The sequence below is a fragment of the Heptranchias perlo genome, chromosome 32 (assembly GCF_035084215.1).
Source record: "Heptranchias perlo isolate sHepPer1 chromosome 32, sHepPer1.hap1, whole genome shotgun sequence".
Lineage (NCBI taxonomy): Eukaryota > Metazoa > Chordata > Chondrichthyes > Hexanchiformes > Hexanchidae > Heptranchias > Heptranchias perlo.
The window spans coordinates 2,396,571-2,418,129 of record NC_090356.1 but is presented as its reverse complement, the minus strand read 5'-3'; the positions used below and the strand labels follow the sequence as shown (position 1 = coordinate 2,418,129).

Sequence of the window (21,559 nt, the reverse complement as noted above, 5' to 3'; positions counted from 1 at the left end):
GCCCATCCAACAGCAACACAAGTATCATCAATAAGTGAGACTACATCAGAAACCCATCCAACAGCAACACAAGTATCAACAATCACTGAGACTTCATCAGCCACACATCCAACAGCAACCCAAGTATCATCGATAACTGAAACTTCATCAGGAACACATACAACAGAAACAGAAGTATCAACAATCAGTGAAACTTCATCAGAAACCCATCCAACAGCAACACAAGTATCATCGATAACTGAGACTTCATCAGAAACCCATCCAACAGCAACACAAGTATCATCAATAACTGAGACTTCATCAGAAACCCATCCAACAGCAACACAAATATCATCAATAAGTGAGACTTCATCAGAAGCCCATCCAACAGCAACGCAAGTATCATCAATAAGTGAGACTACATCAGAAACCCATCCAACAGCAACACAAGTATCATCGATAACTGAGACTTCATCAGAAACCCATACAACAGCAAAACAAGTATCATCAATCACTGAGACTTCATCAGCCACACATCCAACAGCAACCCAAGTATCATCGATAACTGAAACTTCATCAGGAACACATACAACAGAAACAGAAGTATCAACAATCAGTGAAACTTCATCAGAAACCCATCCAACAGCAACACAAGTATCATTGATAACTGAGACTTCATCGGAAACCCATCCAACAGCAACACAAGTATCATCAATAACTGAGACTTCATCAGAAACCCATCCAACAGCAACACAAATATCATCAATAAGTGAGACTTCATCAGAAGCCCATCCAACAGCAACACAAGTATCATCAATAAGTGAGACTTCATCAGAAGCCCATCCAACAGCAACACAATTATCATCAATCACTGAGACTGCATCAGAAACCCATCCAACAGCAACAGAAGTATCATCAATAACTGAGACTGCATCAGAAACCCATCCAACAGCAACACAAGTATCATCAGCAACTGAGAGTTCATCAGAAACACATCCAACACCAACACAAGTATCATCGATGACTGCGACTCCATCGGAGGCCCATCCAACAGCATCACAAGTATCATCAATATCTGAGACTTCATCAGAAACCCATCCAACAGCAACACAAATATCATCAATAAGTGAGACTTCATCAGAGGCCCATCCAACAGCAACGCAAGTATCATCAATAAGTGAGACTACATCAGAAACCCAACCAACAGCAACACAAGTACCATCAATCACTGAGACTTCATCAGCCACACATCCAACAGCAACCCAAGTATCATCGACAACTGAAACTTCATCAGCAACACAAACAACAGAAACAGAAGTATCAACAAGAAGTGAAACTTCATCAGAAACCCATCCAACAGCAACAGAAATATCATCAATCACTGAGACTGCATCAGAAACCCATCCAACAGCAACAGAAGTATCATCAATCACTGAGACTGCATCAGAAACCCATCCAACAGCAACACAAGTATCATCAGCAACTGAGAGTTCATCAGAAACACATCCAACACCAACACAAGTATCATCGATGACTGCGACTCCATCGGAGGCCCATCCAACAGCAACACAATTATCATCGATAACTGAGACTTCATCAGCAACACATCCAACAGCAGCTGAAATATCATCAATAACTGGGACATCATCAGAAACCCATCCAACAGCAACACAAGTATCTTCGATAACTGAGACTTCTGCAGAAACCAATTACACAACGACACAAGTATCATTGATAACACAGACTTCATCAGAAACCCATTCAACAGCAACACAAGTATCATCAATAATTGAGACTTCATCAGCAACACATCCAACAGCAACACAAGTACCATCAATAACTGAGACTTCAACAGAAACCCATCCAACAGCAACACAAATATCATCAATCACTGAGACTGCATCAGACACCCATCCAACGTCAACAGAAGTATCATCAATCACTGAGACTGCATCAGAAACCCATCCAACAGCAACACAAGTATCATCAGCAACTGAGAGTTCATCAGAAACACATCCAACACCAACACAAGTATCATCGATGACTGCGACTCCATCGGAGGCCCATCCAACAGCAACACAAGTATCATCAATATCTGAGACTTCATCCGAAACCCATCCAACAGCAACACAAATATCATCAATAAGTGAGACTTCATCAGAAGCCCATCCAACAGCAACGCAAGTATCATCAATAAGTGAGACTACATCAGAAACCCATCCAACAGCAACACAAGTATCATCGATAACTGACACTTCATCAGAAACCCTTACAACAGCAAAACAAGGATCATCAATCACTGAGACTTCATCAGCCACACATCCAACAGCAACACAAGTATCATCGATAACTGAGACTTCATCAGAAACCCATCCAACAGCAACACAAATATCATCAATCAGTGAGACTTCATCAGAAGCCCATTCAACAGCAACACAAGTATCATCAATAAGTGAGACTTCATCAGAAGCCCATCCAACAGCAACACAAGTGTCATCAGCAACTGAGAGTTCATCAGCAACACATCCAACAGCAACACAAGTATCATCAACAACTGTGACTTCATCAGAAACGTATCCAACAGCAACACAATTATCATCAACAAGTGAGACTTCATCAGAAACCCATCCAACAGCAACACAAGTATCATCGATAACTGAGACTTCATCAGAAACCCATCCAACAGCAACAGAAGTATCATCAATAATTGAGACATCATCAGAAGCCCATCCAACAGCAACACAAGTATCATCGATAACTGAGACTTCATCAGAAACCCATCCAACAGCAACACAAGTATCATCAATAACTGAGACTTCATCAGAAACCCATCCAACAGCAACACAAATATCATCAAAAAGTGAGACTTCTTCAGAAGCCCATCCAACAGCAACACAATTATCATCAATCACTGAGACTGCATCAGAAACCCATCCAACAGCAACAGAAGTATCATCAATCACTGAGACTGCATCAGAAACCCATCCAACAGCAACACAAGTATCATCAGCAACTGAGAGTTCATCAGAAACACATCCAACACCAACACAAGTATCATCAATAACTGAGACTTCATCAGCAACACATCCAACAGGAACACTAGTATCATCAACAACTGTGACTTCATCAGAAACCCATCCAACAGTAACTCAAGTATCATCAATATCTGAGACTTCATCAGAAACCCATCCAACAGCAACACAAATATCATCATTAAGTGTGACTTCATCAGAAGCCCATCCAACAGCAACGCAAATGTCATCAATAAGTGAGACGACATCAGAAACCCATCCAACAACAACACAAGTATCATCAACAACTGAGACTTCATCAGAAACACATCCAACGCCAACACAAGTATCATCGATGACTGCGACTCCATCGGAGGCCCATCCAACAGCAACACAATTATCATCGATAACGGAGACTTCATCAGCAACACATCCAACAGCAGCTGAAGTATCATCAATAACTGGGACATCGTCAGAAACCCATCCAACAGCAACACAAGTATCTTCGATAACTGAGACGTCTGCAGAAACCAATTACACAACGACACAAGTATCATCGATAACAGAGACTTCATCAGAAACCCATTCAACAGCAACACAAGTATCATCAATAATTGAGACTTCATCTGCAACACATCCAACAGCAACACAACTACCATCAATAACTGAGACTTCATCAGAAACCCAACCAACAGCAACACAAATATCATCAATCACTGAGACTGCATCAGAAACCCATCCAACAGCAACAGAAGTATCATCAGCAACTGAGAGTTCATCAGAAACACATCCAACACCAACAGAAATATCATCAATCACTGAGACTTCATCAGAAACCCATCCAACAGCAACACAAGTATCATCAGCAACTGAGAGTTCATCAGAAACACATCCAACACCAACAGAAATATCATCAATCACTGAGACTGCATCAGAAACCCATCCTACAGCAAGACCAGTATCATCGATAACTGAGAATTCATCAGAAACACAACCAACACCAACACAAGTATCATCGATAACTGAGACTTCATCAGCAACACATCCAACAGCGACACTGGTATCATCAACAACTGTGACTTCATCAGAAACACATCCAACAGCAACACAATTATCATCAATAAGTGAGACTTCATCAGAAACCCATCCAACAGCAACACAAATATCATCAATAAGTGAGACTTCATCAGAAGCCCATCCAACAGCAACGCAAGTATCATCAATAAGTGAGACTACATCAGAAACCCATCCAACAGCAACACAAGTATCATCGATAACTGAGAATTCATCAGAAACCCATCCAACAGCAACAGAAGTATCATCAATAATTGAGACTTCATCAGAAACCCATCCAACAGCAACACAAGTATCATCAATAAGTGAGACTTCATCAGAAACCCATCCAACAGCAACACAAGTATCAACAATAAGTGAAACTTCATCAGAAACCCACCCAACAGAAACAGAAATATCATCAATCACTGAGACTGCATCAGAAACCCATCCAACAGCAAGACCAGTATCATCGATAACTGCGACTCCATCGGAGGCCCATCCAACAGCAACCCAAGTATCATCGATAACTGAGACTTCATCAGCAACACATCCAACAGCAACACAAGTATCATCAACAACTGTGACTTCATCAGAAACACATCCAACAGCAACACAAATATCATCAATAAGTGAGACTTCATCAGCAACACATCCAACAGGAACACTAGTATCATCAATAAGTGAGACTTCATCAGTAGCCCATCCAACAGCAACACAATTATCATCAATCACTGAGACTGCATCAGAAACCCATCCAACAGCAACAGAAGTATCATCAATCACTGAGACTGCATCAGAAACCCATCCAACAGCAACACAAGTATCATCAGCTACTGAGAGTTCATCAGAAACACATCCAACACCAACACAAGTATCATCAATATCTGAGACTTCATCAGAAACCCATCCAACAGCAACACAAATATCATCAATAAGTGAGACTTCATCAGAAGCCCATCCAACAGCAACGCAAGTGTCATCAATAAGTGAGACGACATCAGAAACCCATCCAACAGCAAAACAAGTATCATCGATCACTGAGACTTCATCAGCAACACATCCAACAACAACACAAGTATCATCAACAACTGAGACTTCATCAGAAACACATCCAACACCAACACAAGTATCATCGATGACTGCGACTCCATCGGAGGCCCATCCAACACCAACACAAGTATCATCGATGACTGCGACTCCATCGGAGGCCCATCCAACAGCAACACAATTATCATCGATAACTGAGACTTCATCAGCAACACGTCCAACAGCAACACTAGTATCATCAACAACTGTGACTTCATCAGAAACACATCCAACAGCAACACAATTATCATCAATAAGTGAGACTTCATCAGTAGCCCATCCAACAGCAACGCAAGTATCATCAATAAGTGAGACTCCATCAGAAACCCATCCAACAGCAACACAAGTATCATCGATAACTGAGACTTCATCAGAAGCCCATCCAACAGCAACACAAGTATCATCGATCACTGAGACTTCATCAGAAACGCATCCAACAACAACACAAGTATCATCAATAACTGAGACTTCATCAGCTACACATCCAACAGCAACACAATTATCATCGATAACAGAGACTTCATCAGAAACCCATCCAACAGCAACCCAAATATCATCGATAACTGAGACTTCATTAGAAACCCATCCAACAGCAACACATGTATCAACAATAAGTGAAACTTCATCAGAAACCAATCCAACAGCAACAGTAGTATCATCAATCACTGAGACTGCATCAGAAACCCATCCAACAGCAACACAAGTATCATCAATAAGTGAGACTTCATCAGTAGCCCATCCAACAGCAACGCAAGTATCATCAATAAGTGAGACTCCATCAGAAACCCATCCAACAGCAACACAAGTATCATCGATAACTGAGACTTCATCAGAAATCCATCCAACAGCAACACAAGTATCATCAATAACTGAGACTTCATCAGAAACCCATCCAACAGCAACACAAATATCATCAATAAGTGAGACTACATCAGAAGCCCATCCAACAGCAACACAAGTATCATCGATCACTGAGACTTCATCAGAAACGCATCCAACAACACAAGTATCATCAATAACTGAGACTTCATCAGCTACACATCCAACAGCAACACAATTATCATCGATAACAGAGACTTCATCAGAAACCCATCCAACAGCAACCCAAATATCATCGATAACTGAGACTTCATTAGAAACCCATCCAACAGCAACACATGTATCAACAATAAGTGAAACTTCATCAGAAACCAATCCAACAGCAACAGTAGTATCATCAATCACTGGGACTGCATCAGAAACCCATCCAACAGCAACACAAGTATCATCAACAACTGAGACTGCATCAGAAACACATCCAACACGTGCACAAGTATCATCGATAACTGCGACTCCATCGGAGGCCCATCCAACAGCAACACAAGTATCATCAATAACTGTGACTGCATCAGAAACCTATCCAACAGCAACACAAGTATCATCAATAAGTGAGACTTCATCAGTAACCCATCCAACAGCAACACAAGTATCATCAATAACTGAGACTTCATCAGAAACCCATCCAACTGCAACACAAGTATCATCGATAACTGAGACTTCATCAGAAACCCATCCAACTGCTACAGAAGTATCATCAATAATTGAGACTTCATCAGAAGCCCATTTAACGCCAACACAAGTATCATCCAACACTGAGACTTCATCGCAAAGCATACCAACACCCACACAATCATCAGTGACTTCATCAGAAGCCCATGCAACATCTACACAGATGTCACCCAACATTGCAACTGGAACAGCATTCTTTATTTCATCATCAAAGTCATCTTCTTCTAGTTCTATGTCAACACAACCATCAAGTGTCACTGAGGAATTTTCTGCATCTGTTTCTCACTCCACTGCAAAAGTGTCCAATACAACATCAGAATCAGCATTTACATCCAAGGAACCTCCTGCTGCAGAAACCAGCATCTCATCTTATGTTACTTCAAATATAGTTACTTCTAATTCCGAAGAATCAACGTTCCCCTTTGATTCATCCACTGGCAGCAAAGAATCTTCTTCCATGTCAGTTTCAGTTTTCCCAACTCAGAGAGCCAGCCCATCTCAATCACATTTGACAACTACCCCAATGGAAGGCCCCTCTTCAGCTCAGTCAACACCATATAAAACAAACACTCTCAGTGTTTCTGTTCCTCAAAGGCCTGCCAGTTCTACATCCAATGAAGAAACCACTCTTTACAATTTTACTCAAACCCAACCAATAACAACTGCTACCAAACCATTTATTTCATCTTCCACACTCAAGACAGAAAGACCAACAACTTCATATTCACCTGCTGAAACTACTACAGCTCAAACTACTCCCATCAGTTCTGCTAATTCTACGTTGCCAATATCTTCTCCAAAGCCAACGACATTTACCTTGGCCACAACTGTGGACTACTGTAGCAGATGCAAATGCCTAAATGGAGGAACATGTAATTCAAGTGCTACAACGCAAGATGACTGTGTGTGCCATTGTCCAGAGTTTACTTATGGATCTCAATGTCAAAATGGAAACAACAACAGCAATGTTGTGCTAAGTACGTTGCCTTTACTGTTACAAATTGTTTGGGGGATTTCAATGTTTTGATTCTGTTGGTTTTTATATTCTGAGACTATAACTTTTTATAAGACTATAACATGCAGTTAATCTGTGGCTCAGTTGGTAAATGTACTGCTCATCTCAGATAGGATTGAGGCAGTACAACTGATCTCAGTGCCTCTCCAGTAGGGAGGGGAAAAGTCAGCCAACTTTCTTGCTCCTGATTGCTGCTGGTGATCCATGTTTAAAACTGAATGTGTGGATGTCAGGCATGGAAAGGATTGGGTTTGTGATAGTACCCATGTTCAAATATCTTGATGGCCATCACTATATGGGCTCACATATGAAGAACTGTTCTTTCGGTAAGCAATGGTAGAGGCATAGCCCACCACAAGACAATGGTTGCAGCAGAGGGGAGAAAATTGAGAACAAATTGAAGTCAGCTGAATTGTTCATGAATGAATGTTCCAGTTTGTGTCTTGGTCTATGACATTAATACAATGCCCTCTGCTCTGTTTGTTCCTCTTCTACTACAGGTCCAAACTCACCACACAGGGAAGTCACTTTGACACTCTTGATAAACAGGACCTGGGATGAAAACCTGGGTAACAACTCATCTGTGGAATATAGAGATTTCACTAATAAGCTGGTTACATTGGTGGGTACAGATGTCTTGACAGATGCTGCACATAGATTCACCAATATTTCAAATATATATATATATACATTTTAAAAGAGATATTTTGCAGCCCAGTGATCCATTTCAATTAGAATGGCATCATCGTGTTGCACTGTTTAGAAAAGTAAAGCTTGGCAGATTATTCTCCCCAAAAACACTGCCTTTTTCCATGCTGAGTGAGAATAAACAACTGAAATAATAACCTTTCCTCACTAAACTTTACATCAAAATGTAAACAACTGAAGGTCAAGATTCTCCAATTCTCTTCAATCTTAACCAGTTAGCAAACCTGTCACTTGTGTTTAGGATTAGATAGTAGCCTATCATTCTATTAACCTGATCAGTTATTACAGCTCAAGTGCAGTGACTCGTTCCCGTTATTCTAAATATAAAACCCCGAACCCCTCGATTAGATTCCAGCCTGTAACTCACTCCCGGGTATCTGTTATTCTATATATAAACCCCCCGAACCCCTCGATTAGATTCCAGCCTGTAACTCACTCCTGGGTATCTGTTATTCTATATATAAACCCCCCGAACCCCTCGATTAGATTCCAGCCTATAACTCACTCCCGGGTACCTGTTATTCTATATATAAACCCCCCGAACCCCCCGATTAGATTCCAGCCTGTAACTCACTCCCGGGCATCTGTTATTCTATATATAAACCCCCCAAACCTCTCGATTAGATTCCAGCCTGTAACTCACTCCCGGGCATCTGTTGTTCTATATATAAACCCCCCAAACCCCTCGATTAGATTCCAGTCTGTAACTCACTCCCGGGTATCTGTTATTCTATATATAAACCCCCCCGAACCCCTCGATTAGATTCCAGCCTGTTACTCACTCCCGGGTATCTGTTATTCTATATATAAACCCCCCCGAACCCCTCGATTAGATTCCAGCCTGTAACTCACTCCCGGGCATCTGTTATTCTATATATAAACCCCCCCGAACCCCTCGATTAGATTCCAGCCTGTTACTCACTCCCGGGCATCTGTTATTCTATATATAAACCCCCCGAACCCCTCGATTAGATTCCAGCCTGTTACTCACTCCCAGGAATCTGTTATTCTATTTATAAACCACTCAATCACAGATTATATTTCTTACAGCATTAGTAATTTTGTGAACCGTTCATGCATTAGTTTGAATTAATTTCTTTCTTTGTTTCTTACAGCTGACCCCACTGTTCAGAGAAGCTGCACCAAAAAACTTTTACAAAGTCCAAGTTACTGGACTCCGGTATGTTTAAAACTCCTGTGAGATACAAAATCCCTTCAGCTTTTCAGCCAAACAACTTCCTCAATGAAGTGGTCCCCAGGGGTTAACGAAATCCCAAACCCATAAACTAACCCATCCATCAACTTTTACAAGTTTAGCAGCACAGCCCCATACATTTATTTCATAGGCCTCATTTAGAGATGTTTATCTAGGCTCCTGTCTCAGTTGGTAAAGGAAGCGAGTAGCTGCAGATTTGATCCCAGAAGCTGCAGATTTGACCCCACCAATGCTAATTGCATTGATCTCGGCCCTGTTGCAGCAATGGGGGACAATTGGCCTCAGTATTTTGGACTGTGTGGTAAGGAAATCAGCCAGGCTTCCTGATCAGTACCCAGTGTCCCCTGTGCAACCTTGTACATACATTGGGTGAGGCCGGATTGGGCTCAGTGTCAACAGCACTCCCGTTACACTTAGGACATCTTCCACATAAATAGCACAAGTAAATTAGTATAGGAGGAAACCAGAGGTGGTGACAATAAGAGAGAAAGGAGATATGAGGAAGAGATGTATCGCAGCTTTCACAATCTCAGGATGTCCCAAAGAACTTTACAGCCATTGAATTACTTTTGAAGTGTAGTCACTGTTGTAATGACGGAAACTAGGCAGTCAATTTGCACACAGCAAGATCCCACAAACAGCAATTAAATAAATGACCAAATTATCTGTTTTAGTGATGTTGACTGAGGGATAAATATTGGCCCAGGACAAACTCCCCTGCTGTTCTTCAAATAGTGCCAAAGAGGGCAGACAGGGTCTCGGTTTAAGTCTCATCTGAAAGATAGCGCCTCTGACAGTACAGCACTCCCTCAGTATTGCACTGGGAGTGTCAGGCCTAGATTGTGTGCTCAAGCCTCTAGAGTGGGATTTGAACCCACAACCTTCAGGCTCAAAGGTGACAGTGCTACCCTGAGCCACAGCTAATGATGTAGTACACAAAGGTTAGTACAGATGAGGGAGGCCATTCAGCCCATCTGGCTCATCCTTCCATTGAAACCAGTGATCTCTCACAACAGCATCTAACAGCCTCTTGAATGACTCTGGAGCATTTGCCTCCAGTGCCCTCCTGGGAGGCCTTCCAAATATTGATCACTTTGTGTGGAGACTAGTTTCCTAACAGCTATCCTGAACTTAACTGTTACCAGTTGGCTCCTATGTCCCCTTGTCCTACAATTGTGTTTTAACTTGAAATAGTGACTCATGATTAACCTTTTCTATTCCACTTAGTATCTTGTATACGGCCCTAAGGTCTCCTTTCATTACTGCGTCTTAGCAGTATGTTGTTCCCTGATGCAGTTTGCCTGTGTCTTGTACACATCATGAAGGTGTGGACATCTTGTAATCTAGCCCTGGACTGTTTCCCTCCACAGAGAAGGAAGTATTATAGCAAACAGCAGTGGAGTCTACAACTACAGCAACAATCAGATGGAAATCGACCATTTAAACAACGACCTACAAACAATACTGCTCAGTATTGTTAACACCACGGAGGCACTGAAAAACTTCACAGACTCTATGGGTGGTGATCTGGTTACTCTCACTCGTGTTTATGCTCCACCACCACTAATCAACAGTAAGTATTACACTGAAAGGTACAGAGCACGCAATAACTCACTCGCTGAATTTCTTCTGCTCTTTTCTCCCTCGTTTCTCTCCTGAAGGTGCTGACCCATGCTGGAATACAGCTCCACAGGTTCCCACGGCCCTCCACACTTAAGTAGCCTGCTGATGGTCACTGCCTAGGCTCATACATGGTGAATGGCCACTTGGGCAAGGACTAGGAAGGAGACAATACCTTCCTTCAGGAGAGGAGGAAGGGAGAAAACTGGCAAGGAAGATGAGGCTTGGCTTCACCCAACCATTGACCCGTGATCTGCTTTGTCCTTCTGTCTACTCTTTCCAACCATGGTGGTGTCCTGCTTCATGGGCCTTTGCTCTCGCTTGGGTCTCTCAGAAAAGAGTTAGGACATGGCTGTTGCTCCTAAACAGAAAACTGCATGTTGTCTATGTATCAAAAACACTCAATGAAATGTCCAAATTCCTGACATTTTATTTTTTTATATCTATTAACTCTTTTAGATATCACAGGCTTGAAATTTAGATGTGAGGTCCCATTTGATGATTACACAATAAACTGCAGCAATGGGAATTATTGTATCTGTGAAGGACCCTGCAAAAGAAAGTCAGTCTGTCACGGGAATGGCGAATGCTTGAATCAAATCAATGGATCTGTCTGTGAGTAAGTAACCATTAACCTCCCTACTCTCCTGAAGGTGCTGCCTCATGCTGGGGTACAGTTCCACAGGCACCAACTGCCCTCCAGTGCCTTGTGCAAGTGGCCATTCTTCCTGAATCTAGATGGTGAATAGGTAATCTTCTGAGTTTGTGCTGCCAACCGGGGCCTCAGCCATGGGCTTTGCATATCAGGAGATCACAGGTGCCCCATCTGAGATTTTCCATCCAACTTCCCAGCAGGAAACACTAGATAATGATGAGAATTGGGAATCCTGGCTGATAAGAGCTTGCATTTGTATACCACTTTTCACATCCTCAGGACGGCCCAAAGTGCTTCACAGCCAATGGAGTACATATGATGTGTAGTTCCTGTTGTAATGCAGGGAAGAATTGGCAGCCAACTTGTGCACAGCAAGAGCCCACAAACAGCAAATGAGATAAATAACAAATTAATTATTTTAGTGTTGCTGGTTGATGGATAAATGTTGGCCAAGATACTGGGAGAGAGTTCCCCCGCTCTTCTTTAAATAGTGCCTTGGGACCTTTTACAACTACTGGAGAGGGCAGATGGGTCTTTGATTTAACATCTCATCCAATAGACGGCACCTCGAACAGCACAACACTCTGTCAGTACTGTACTGAAGTGTTAGCCTAGAGTGTGTGTTTAAGTCTCAGGAGTGGGGCTTGAAACCATGAGCATCAGACTTGGAAATAAGATTGCTCCCACGTCTACCTTGAGCACTGAGATTAACCGTAGATACCCTCACTGTCTGGGTTTAGCTAACCATGTACAGAATAAAATCGAAGCGGAGATCTTCCTGGTCTGTACAACACACCAGGTGATGCTTTTATCCAACGAGTCATTGTTGGAGTACAGTCCCTGACTACCATTTCTTAATTTACTTAATCGCTGGTCATGGGTGCCACAGGCTGGTTATTGGGATGATCTTCTATCCATTGGACATCCACAACTATAACTAACTTCATCAATTTTCATTCTGTTTTCTTCTGACAGGTGTTATCAGGACAGGTTTTACAAATATACAGGGAAATACTGTGAAACATCCATAAGGACCTCGGCTTTCTATGGTGTGTTGTTTGGTGTGTTGTCAGCTGGTCTTCTGCTCCTAATTGTCATCATCATTGCCATTATATTCTGCTGTCGGAGAAGGAAATCCTGGTAAGTATCAACCTTGTGCTTCTTTGTGTTGAATTTTATTCTCATCGAGAAGAGAGATATCAGTGTTGGGGAACGGAAAAGGTTCCATTTCAGGCATCTGGTCTCAATATCAAACACTCCCAGGGCAGGTACATTGCAGGTTAGATACAGTGTAAAGCTCCCTCTACACTGTCCCATCAAACACTCCCAGGGCAGGTACATTGCAGGTTAGATACAGAGTAAAGCTCCCTCTACACTGTCCCATCAAACACTCCCAGGGCAGGTACAGCACGGGTTAGATACAGTGTAAAGCTCCCTCTACACTGTCCCATCAAACACTCCCAGGGCAGGTACAGCACGGGTTAGATACAGTGTAAAGCTCCCTCTACACTGTCCCATCAAACACTCCCGGGGCAGGTATAGCACGGGTTAGATGCAGAGTAAAGCTCCCTCTACACTGTCCCATCAAACACTCCCAGGGCAGGTACAGCACGGGTTAGATACAGAGTAAAGCTCCCTCTACACTGTCCCATCAAACACTCCCAGGGCAGGTACATCACGGGTTAGATACAGAGTAAAGCTCCCTCTACACTGTCCCATCAAACACTCCCAGAGCAGGTACAGCACGGGTTAGATACAGAGTAAAGCTCCCTCTACACTGTCCCATCAAACACTCCCAGAGACTGCCCAACTCATTTCACTTGGACCCTTACAACCAGCAGACATGAGACTTTCATCCCATCAACCTAAGCTGGATTTGCACTCTGGCCTCACAGGTGCAAGGTCTTGGTTAACCAACTGATTTGCCCACTCCCCCCAACCTGGTGCAGTCTCGTATATACTAACATTACCATTGGCAACACAACCTGGCAAACCTCGGAAATTTTGGCCGAACAAACCTTTTTCATGAATTTGTTGCCAGTGAGATGACTGTACAGAATCTGTGCTGACTTGGGCTCGAGAAATTCCCAGTGACTCTAATGCTACAGGCAGAACTAAGTGATCCCATAACAAACAGATCAAGTCCAAGCTCTGGGGTCCTGCCACATCCAGTCATAAATGATGGTGGACGATTAAGCAACTAACAGGAGTTGGAGGCTCCAATGCTCTTTATAAATCACTGGTTGGGCCTCATCTGGAGTATTGTGTCCAATTCTGGGCACCACATTTTAGGAACATTGTCAAGGCCTTAGAGAGGGTGCAGAAGAGATTTACCAGAATGGTACCAGGGATGCGGAACTTTAGTTACCTGGAGAGATTAGAGAAGCTGGGGTTGTCCTCCTGACAGCAGAGAAAGTTAAGGGGAGATTTAATAGAGGTGTTCAAAATCATGATGGATTTTGATAAAGTAAATAAGGAGAAACTGTTTCCAGTGGCAGGAGGGTCGGTAACCAGAGGACACAGATTTAAGGTGATTGGCAAAAGAACCAGAGGCGACATGAGGAAACATTTTTTTACACAGCGAGTTGTTATGATCTGGAATGCACTGCCTGAAAGGGCGGTGGAAGCAGATTCAACAGTAACTGTCAAAAGGGAATTGGATAAATACTTGAAGGGGAAAAATTTGGAGGGTTATGGGGAAAGAGCGGGGGAATGGGACTAATTGGATAGCTCTTTCAAAGAGCAGCATAGTAAGCACAATGGGCTGAATGGCCTCCTTCAATTCTGTACTATTCTATGATTCTATGAACACCCCCATCCTCAATGATGGCAAAACCAAACTCGTGAGCGCAAAAGACAAGGCTGAAACATTTGCAAACATCTTCAGCCCGAAGTGCCGAGTGGATGATCCTTCTCGGCCTCCTTCTGAGGTCCCCACCATCAGAGATACCAGTCTTCTGCCAATTCAACTCACTCCACGTGATACAGCAAAGACTATGGGGGTCCTGATAACGTCCCGGCTGTAGTGCTGAAGATGTGTGCTCCAGAACTAGCCGCGCCTCTAGCTAAGCTGTTCCAGTACAGCTACAACACTGGCATCTACCTGACAATGTGGAAAATCACCCAGGTATGTCCTGTCCACAAAAATCAGGACAAATCCAACCTGACCAATTACCGTCCTATCAGCCAACTCTCAATCATCAGCAAAGTGAAGGCGCTATCAAGTGGCACTTACTCACCAATAACCTGCTCACCGATGCTCAGTTTGTGTTCCAACAGGATCACTCGGCTCCAGACCTTATTGCAGCCTTGTTCCAAACATGGACACAAGAGGTGAATTCCAGAGGTGAGGTGAGAATGACTGCCCTCGACATCAAGGCAGCATTCGACCAAGAAGCCCTAGGAAAACTGGTCAATGGGAATCAGGGGGAAAACTCTTCAGTGGCTGGAGTCATATCTGGCACAAAGGAAGATGGTTGTAGTTGTTGGAGGCCAATCATCTCAGACCCAGAATATTGCTGCAGGAATTCCTTAGGGCAGTGTCCTAGGCCCAACTATCTTCAGCTGCTTCAGTGACCTTCCCTCCATCATAATGTCAGAAGTGCGGCTGTTTGCTGATGATTGCACAGTGTTCAGCTCCATTCACAATTAACGAAACAGTCCGTGCCCGCATGCAGCAAGACCTGGACAACATCCAGGCTTGGGCTGATAAGTGGCAAGTAACATTCGCACCACACAAGTGCCAGGCAATGACCATCTCCAACAAGAGAAAGTGTAACCACCTCCCCTTGACATTCAATGGCATACCATCACCGAATCCCCCACCATCAACATCCTGGGGGGTCACCATTGACCAGAAACTCAACTGGACCAGCCACATAAATACTGTGGCTACAAGAGCAGGTCAGAGGCTGGGTATTCTGCGGTGAGTGACTCACCTCCTGACTCCCCAAAGCCTCTCCACCACCTACAAGGCACAAGTCAGGAGTGTGATGGAATACTCTCCACTTGCCAGGATGAGTGCAGCTCCAACAAGATGCACTGCAGCAAATTGCCAAGGCTCCTTCAACAGCACTTCCCAAACCCGCGACCTCCACCACCTAGAAGGACAAGGGCAGCAGGTGCAATGGAACACCATCACCTCCAAGTTCCCTCCAAGTCACATGCCATCCTGACTTGGACAAATATCGGCCGTTCCTTCATCGTCACTGGGTCAAAATCCTGGACCTAACAGCACTGTGGGAGAACCTTCACCACATGGACTGCAGTGGTTCAAGAAGGCGGCTCACCACCACCTCAAACGGCAACTAGGGATGGGCAACAAATGCCGGCCTTGCCAGTGTTGCCCACATCCCGAGAATAAATAAAAGAAATTAATTAAAAATACAGTTCTCCTGCTTCTCCCCAGGCATTCAGACCGTCGCACCTCCCACAGGTGGTACTCAATAGATGAAGAACATTTCAGATTTCAACAAACAGGTATGTGTCTTCTTGAATTTAACATGTAGAAAATGATTTAAAGATTTTCCTTACATCCGGACGGTTTGATGGCGTGTGACTTTATATGTGTGTATACGCTGCTATGTGTTTTATTATCGACCAATTTCTTTTCCTCTCCTAAAGGTTCTGACTCTTGTTGGAATCTGTGGTTTTGTAATTCCTGTTTGCCCTCTGCTACTTTACCCAAGTGACTATTCTACCTGTGTGTGCCTGGACAGCGAGTGTTCGCGGGCTATTTAATTGTGACAGGTATTACAGACATGTCTTTTTTGGCAGGGTTTGCCGGATAGTAAACAAAAATGAGAACTTTACCCAGTTTTCCTCTCCCAGCCGAGGGACATTGAGGCTCCCTACTGCCAGCCCGACTGTGACTGGCCAAATCAGTACAGAGTAGGGACTGAAGGTGGGACCTTTGTGTTCTGTATGGATGAGTACCCTCAGTGGGTGATGGAGGTTTTAACCGAGCCATCAGAACACTCTGTGCATGTGTGTTTAGTGCATCTGTCAGTTTGTACCTCTGGCCATGAACGAGCAGCTCCAACCTGAGGCTAATTAAGGACTTGGATACACTCTACCCCCAGCTGTTTTTCTAAGGTTGAGCTGCTTTGGATTAGCTCCAAGGTTGGTCAAAAGTTGGGGACTCCATGCAATGGACGGAGCCACAATGGGGCCCACGGAGCTCCTCCTTGGTCTTTGATGTCACCAGAGCCACCGGCAAGTAAGGAGATGGAGGACAATGGCAGGTCATTACCTCGGTTAAAATAAATGGGACTTGGGGGAGTGACTCCAATCTTAGCTAGTTTTAGCACAAGTCATTGCAAATTTTACCCACTGATTATTTTTATCAGTATAAGACTTTTTTGGAAGCAAAACTGCCCCTCACCGGACTGGCCTTGCCATTTACGTATGTCGTGCTAAAGTCACTATCCTGTCTAATGCTTTCCCCCCCAGATATGACTACAGTCACGCCGACATCAAGCATCCTGCCTCTGGGTAAGAGACGAGGAAGATACAGCCTCAGTGAGCATCTTACATTCGAAAATGATTTTGGGTCTGGCGTCTGGAGGCCAAACTTAGACAAGGTGGACACAGAGGCCAAGGTAAACTGGAGGAGGCACACAGAGAACTTGCGTTTATAGAGCACCTTTCACGACCTCAGGACGTCCCAAAGCGCTTTACAGCCAATGAAGTACTTTTGAGGTGTACTCACTGGTGTAATGTAGGAAACACGGCAGCCAATTTGTGCACAGCAAGATCCCACAAACAGCAATGAGATAAATGACCAGATAATCTGTTTTAGTGATACCAGGGAGAACGCCCCTGCTCCTCAAAATAGTGCTGTGTGATCTGAGAGGGTATACAGGGTCTCGGTTTAATGTCTCATCCAAAAGATAGCACCTCTGACAGTGCAGCACTCCCTCAGTACAGCATTGAAGTGTCAGCTTAGATTTTGGGCTCAATCTCTGGAGCAGGGCTTGGAACCCATAACCTTCTGACTTAGGGGTGAGAATGCTACCCACTGACCCACAGCTGACACTGGGACTCAGCCTGTGTCAGAAGCACTTCATTATAAACTGCACTATTACAAAGCTGCATTTATAACTCACTCCGTTATATTCAGCAACACTGTATAAAAGCTAGATGAACTACATCGCTCCTAGATTGTAATAATGAGATCCCTCTGATTACAAAAAGATTGCAGTCATTCTGCTGAAATCAGAGAGATCCTCTTGGAGGGGATATCAGGAATATAGCCGAGTGTTTGTGGTATTGAACTAACCGCCATAGCAAGTTGTGAAAGTGAATTCAATTGACCCAGTCATTCGTGGGCTGCCACAAGGAAATAACCATGAAATCTGTTGGGTTATTGTTAAAACCCAACTGGTTCACTAACAGGCAAGGGAATCTGCCACCCCTAGCCTGGTCTGGCCTATATGTGACACCAGTCCCACCCTATGTGGCTGTCTCTCAAGGTAACGAGGGATGGGCAATCAATGCTGCCTTGTCAATGTCATTCACATCACAAGAATAAATTAAAAAGAGCAACTTGCATTTATATAGCGCCTTTAACATACAAAAATATCCCAAGGCGCTTCACAGAGATATAAAGAAAGAAAGACTTGCATTTCTATAGCACTTTTCACAACCTCAGGATGTCCCAAAGCGCTTTCCAGCCAATGAAGTACTTTTGAAGGGTAGTCACTGTTGTAATGTAGGAAACACGACAGCCAATTTGCGCACAGCAAGATCCCACAAACAGCAATGAGATAAATGACCAGATAATCTGTTTTTAGTGATGTTGGTTAAGGGATAAATATTGACCAGGATACTGGGGAGAACTCCCCTGCTCTTCTTCGAATAGTTCCATGGGATCTTTTACATCCACCTGAGAGAGCAGACGGGGCCTCGGTTTAACATCTCATCCAAAAGACGGCACCTCTGACAGTGCAGCACTCCCTCAGTACTGCACTGGGTGTGTCAGCCTAGATTTTGTGTTCAAGTCTCTGGAGTGGGAAATATAAGGAAAACAGACACCAAGACAAAGAAAAAGAGATTAGGAGAGGTGACCAAAACCTTGGTCATGGAGGTGTTTTAAAGAGAGGGTGGCGGAGGGAATTAGGGAGGGAATTCCAGTGCATGGGGCCTAGGTGGCTGAAGGCACGGCTGCCAATAGCGGGGTGAAAGATGGAGATTCAGAACTGGCCAGAGTTAGGGAGTGGGGAGTAAGGCTAGAGGAGGTTACAGAGATAGGGAGGGGTGAGGCCATGCAGGGATTTAAACACAAGGATGAGAATTTCAAATTTGAGGCAAATTCATGCCTTGTGAATCGCTGTACATCCCCACTCCACCATCAGAGGCCACCCTGTCGCCCATTATGTCCCTGCTCTCTGGAACTCTTCCTGTGTCACTTTTCCTTGACGGCATCACTGTGACTCCAAAATCCTACTGAAGACCAACACTGTCTTCAGTTTCCTCCCTAAATTCCTTCGCTTCTGGCTAAGTGTGCGCCCTGCTCCCCCGTCAAATGCTGGGAGATGTTCTTTTCTATAAGAAGCGCTGGACAAATGAAAGGGATCATTGTGAAAGTTCATCAACTTCAGAATTAACCACTCTGCATAGCAGTATAGGGAAAAAGAGAAAGACTTGCATTTCTATAATGCTTTTCATGACCTCGGGTCATCCCAAAGCGTTTTACGGCCAATTAAGTATTTTGAACTGTAGTCACTGTTTTAATGTCGGAAACATGGCAGCCAATTTGCGCACAGCAAGATCCCACAAACAGCAACGTGATAATGATCAGAAAAATCTGTTTTTTTAGTGATATTGGTTGAGGGATGAATATCAGCCAGGACTCACGTAGAAGAGGGAGGGAAAATTGGATTATTGTTGATACTAATAATTTGATGATGTATTGCCTCCCTGCCAGGTACGAGCCAGACGCCCAGAGATGGTTATGCCATTACCAGATGAACCATGACAATAGACACGGCTGGTTTTAGGACACACCAGTCCATCATAGTTTAGAACATTTTGTTCAACATATTTTCCAGCACTTTGAAAGTTACAGAGCATTTAAACATCTATAAAACATAGATACAAATCTAATTGTTCAGAAATGCTTCTGTTTGCTCCAAGAATATTACTGATGAAATAAGGAAAATTCTATTGCTCGGCAACTTTCTATAATTTAGTTTTTTTAAATTATATTTCAGGGTTCTGTAGTTACAGAAAGCTTGTTTTATATGATTGACACAAGGCCCCTGTTTTGAAAATTACATGGGTCTCTCAGTTCTGAATGTCACAAAATAGCCTGCTAGCTTTTGATAAAATAGTTATATGTTTAGTCAGACAGGGATGTTTGAGCAGAGGCTTAATGCATGTGCAACCTCTGGAGCAGATAGGAGGGGGAGCAGCGAGTAACTGAAATCCCTGTACACGGTAAGAATAAGAGTGGTAACCAAGATAAACCACTGTAAGAACAACTGCACCATTCTGCTTAGTTACTGTAAACTCTAGTGTACAATGCACCTTCAGAGAGGTGACCTGGGCCAGAGGAGTGACCTTTAAATAAACTGCAAGAGAATATTGTAGGATTTGTATGTATATGGGGTCCAACATAATGTAAAGGCATTAATTCATAAATATCAGAAAACAGAAATGGAGCTCCCTGATGGCTCAGTGAGTCAGGGCTCCACCTGAGTTGTACCAGGAGGCCCTGGATTCCATCCACACTCTGAGCTGGCTTACCTGATTTCAGCTGGGCTGCAGTTGGCACACGACAGTCAGCTTCCATGTCCCGTAAGGTAAAAATCAGCCAGGCTGTTCACTCTTGATCGCTGGAAGGTGTGGGCGAGGACAGGGTCGGGCTCTGCCGCCATGCCATGGGTGTGGTACCAGAGGCCACACTTGGAACTGTATCCTAATTAACAGGCAGTGCCTCCAGGAGAGGAGGGGAGAGAACTGTGAGTGCAGAAATAATGGGTGTGATTTGTACCCTTGACTTTACAGTAATATCTTTAAAGTCTATTCAATTTTCACGATAATTTTTTTACAATCAGTTTTTCCAGAATGCTTGAGGGAAAGTATGTCAATTGTCTATTGTAGGCAGAGATACTTTTTAGCTTTATGATTTAAGGGTTGAAGCAGAATAGGTATATTTAAGTTATGTACATTTAGATACAGTAGAGTTTATTTAAAACTGAACCCTTTTACTATCTGAATTTTCTTATATTTGATATGTATAAAATATTATTCGGCACTCATCTGCACTGTTTACAGATAAATAAAATATTTGTAAAATAAAAGAATGCTATCACTTTCTTCTTTCACATTGTGACTACCTCAGTTTTCTCACTTTGAGTAATAAGGAGTACAGGGACTGGATCCATAATGTGGAAATACAGTGCCCTGACGCTCTTGGTTTTAGGAATGTAAGGGTTGAATGAGGAAAGATAACAATTTGGTCTCCATGCCTTGGATCAAGGGGAGTTAAGAATCAGCCAGGATTCCCACTCCTTCTCACTACCCAGGAGGCTACCAAAGTAAAATCATTGAGATGTTGGGAGAGCTGCTTACCTGGGAAGTAAAGGTGTCAAATAATATGGAGAAAAGTTGGGGAATTGGGATTAAAAAGAGTTAACAACATGGCAGAACAGGCTCCAATG

General features: G+C 43.4%; 1 protein-coding gene across 1 annotated transcript; it reads left to right on the top strand.

The window, feature by feature from the left end:
• Nucleotides 1-7,960: 7,960 nt before the first annotated feature.
• Nucleotides 7,961-21,093, top strand: LOC137300782 (interphotoreceptor matrix proteoglycan 2). The gene is made up of 9 exons (XM_067970043.1): nt 7,961-8,021; nt 8,196-8,317; nt 9,519-9,583; nt 10,990-11,192; nt 11,699-11,858; nt 12,870-13,034; nt 16,303-16,373; nt 17,346-17,494; nt 19,822-21,093. Exons 1-9 carry the CDS (start codon nt 7,961-7,963, stop codon nt 19,870-19,872), a joined length of 1,047 nt encoding a protein of 348 aa, XP_067826144.1. The 3' UTR covers nt 19,873-21,093.
• Nucleotides 21,094-21,559: the final 466 nt, after the last annotated feature.

Bases quoted from the DNA above. Each gene is read 5' to 3' on its own strand.
- LOC137300782 (XM_067970043.1), top strand. From the start codon at position 7,961: ATGTTCAAATATCTTGATGGCCATCACTATATGGGCTCACATATGAAG. The intron at 11,859-12,869 runs GTAAGTAACCAT...TTCTTCTGACAG, and splicing joins ATCAATGGATCTGTCTGTGA to GTGTTATCAGGACAGGTTTT. The intron at 17,495-19,821 runs GTAAACTGGAGG...CCTCCCTGCCAG, and splicing joins AGGTGGACACAGAGGCCAAG to GTACGAGCCAGACGCCCAGA.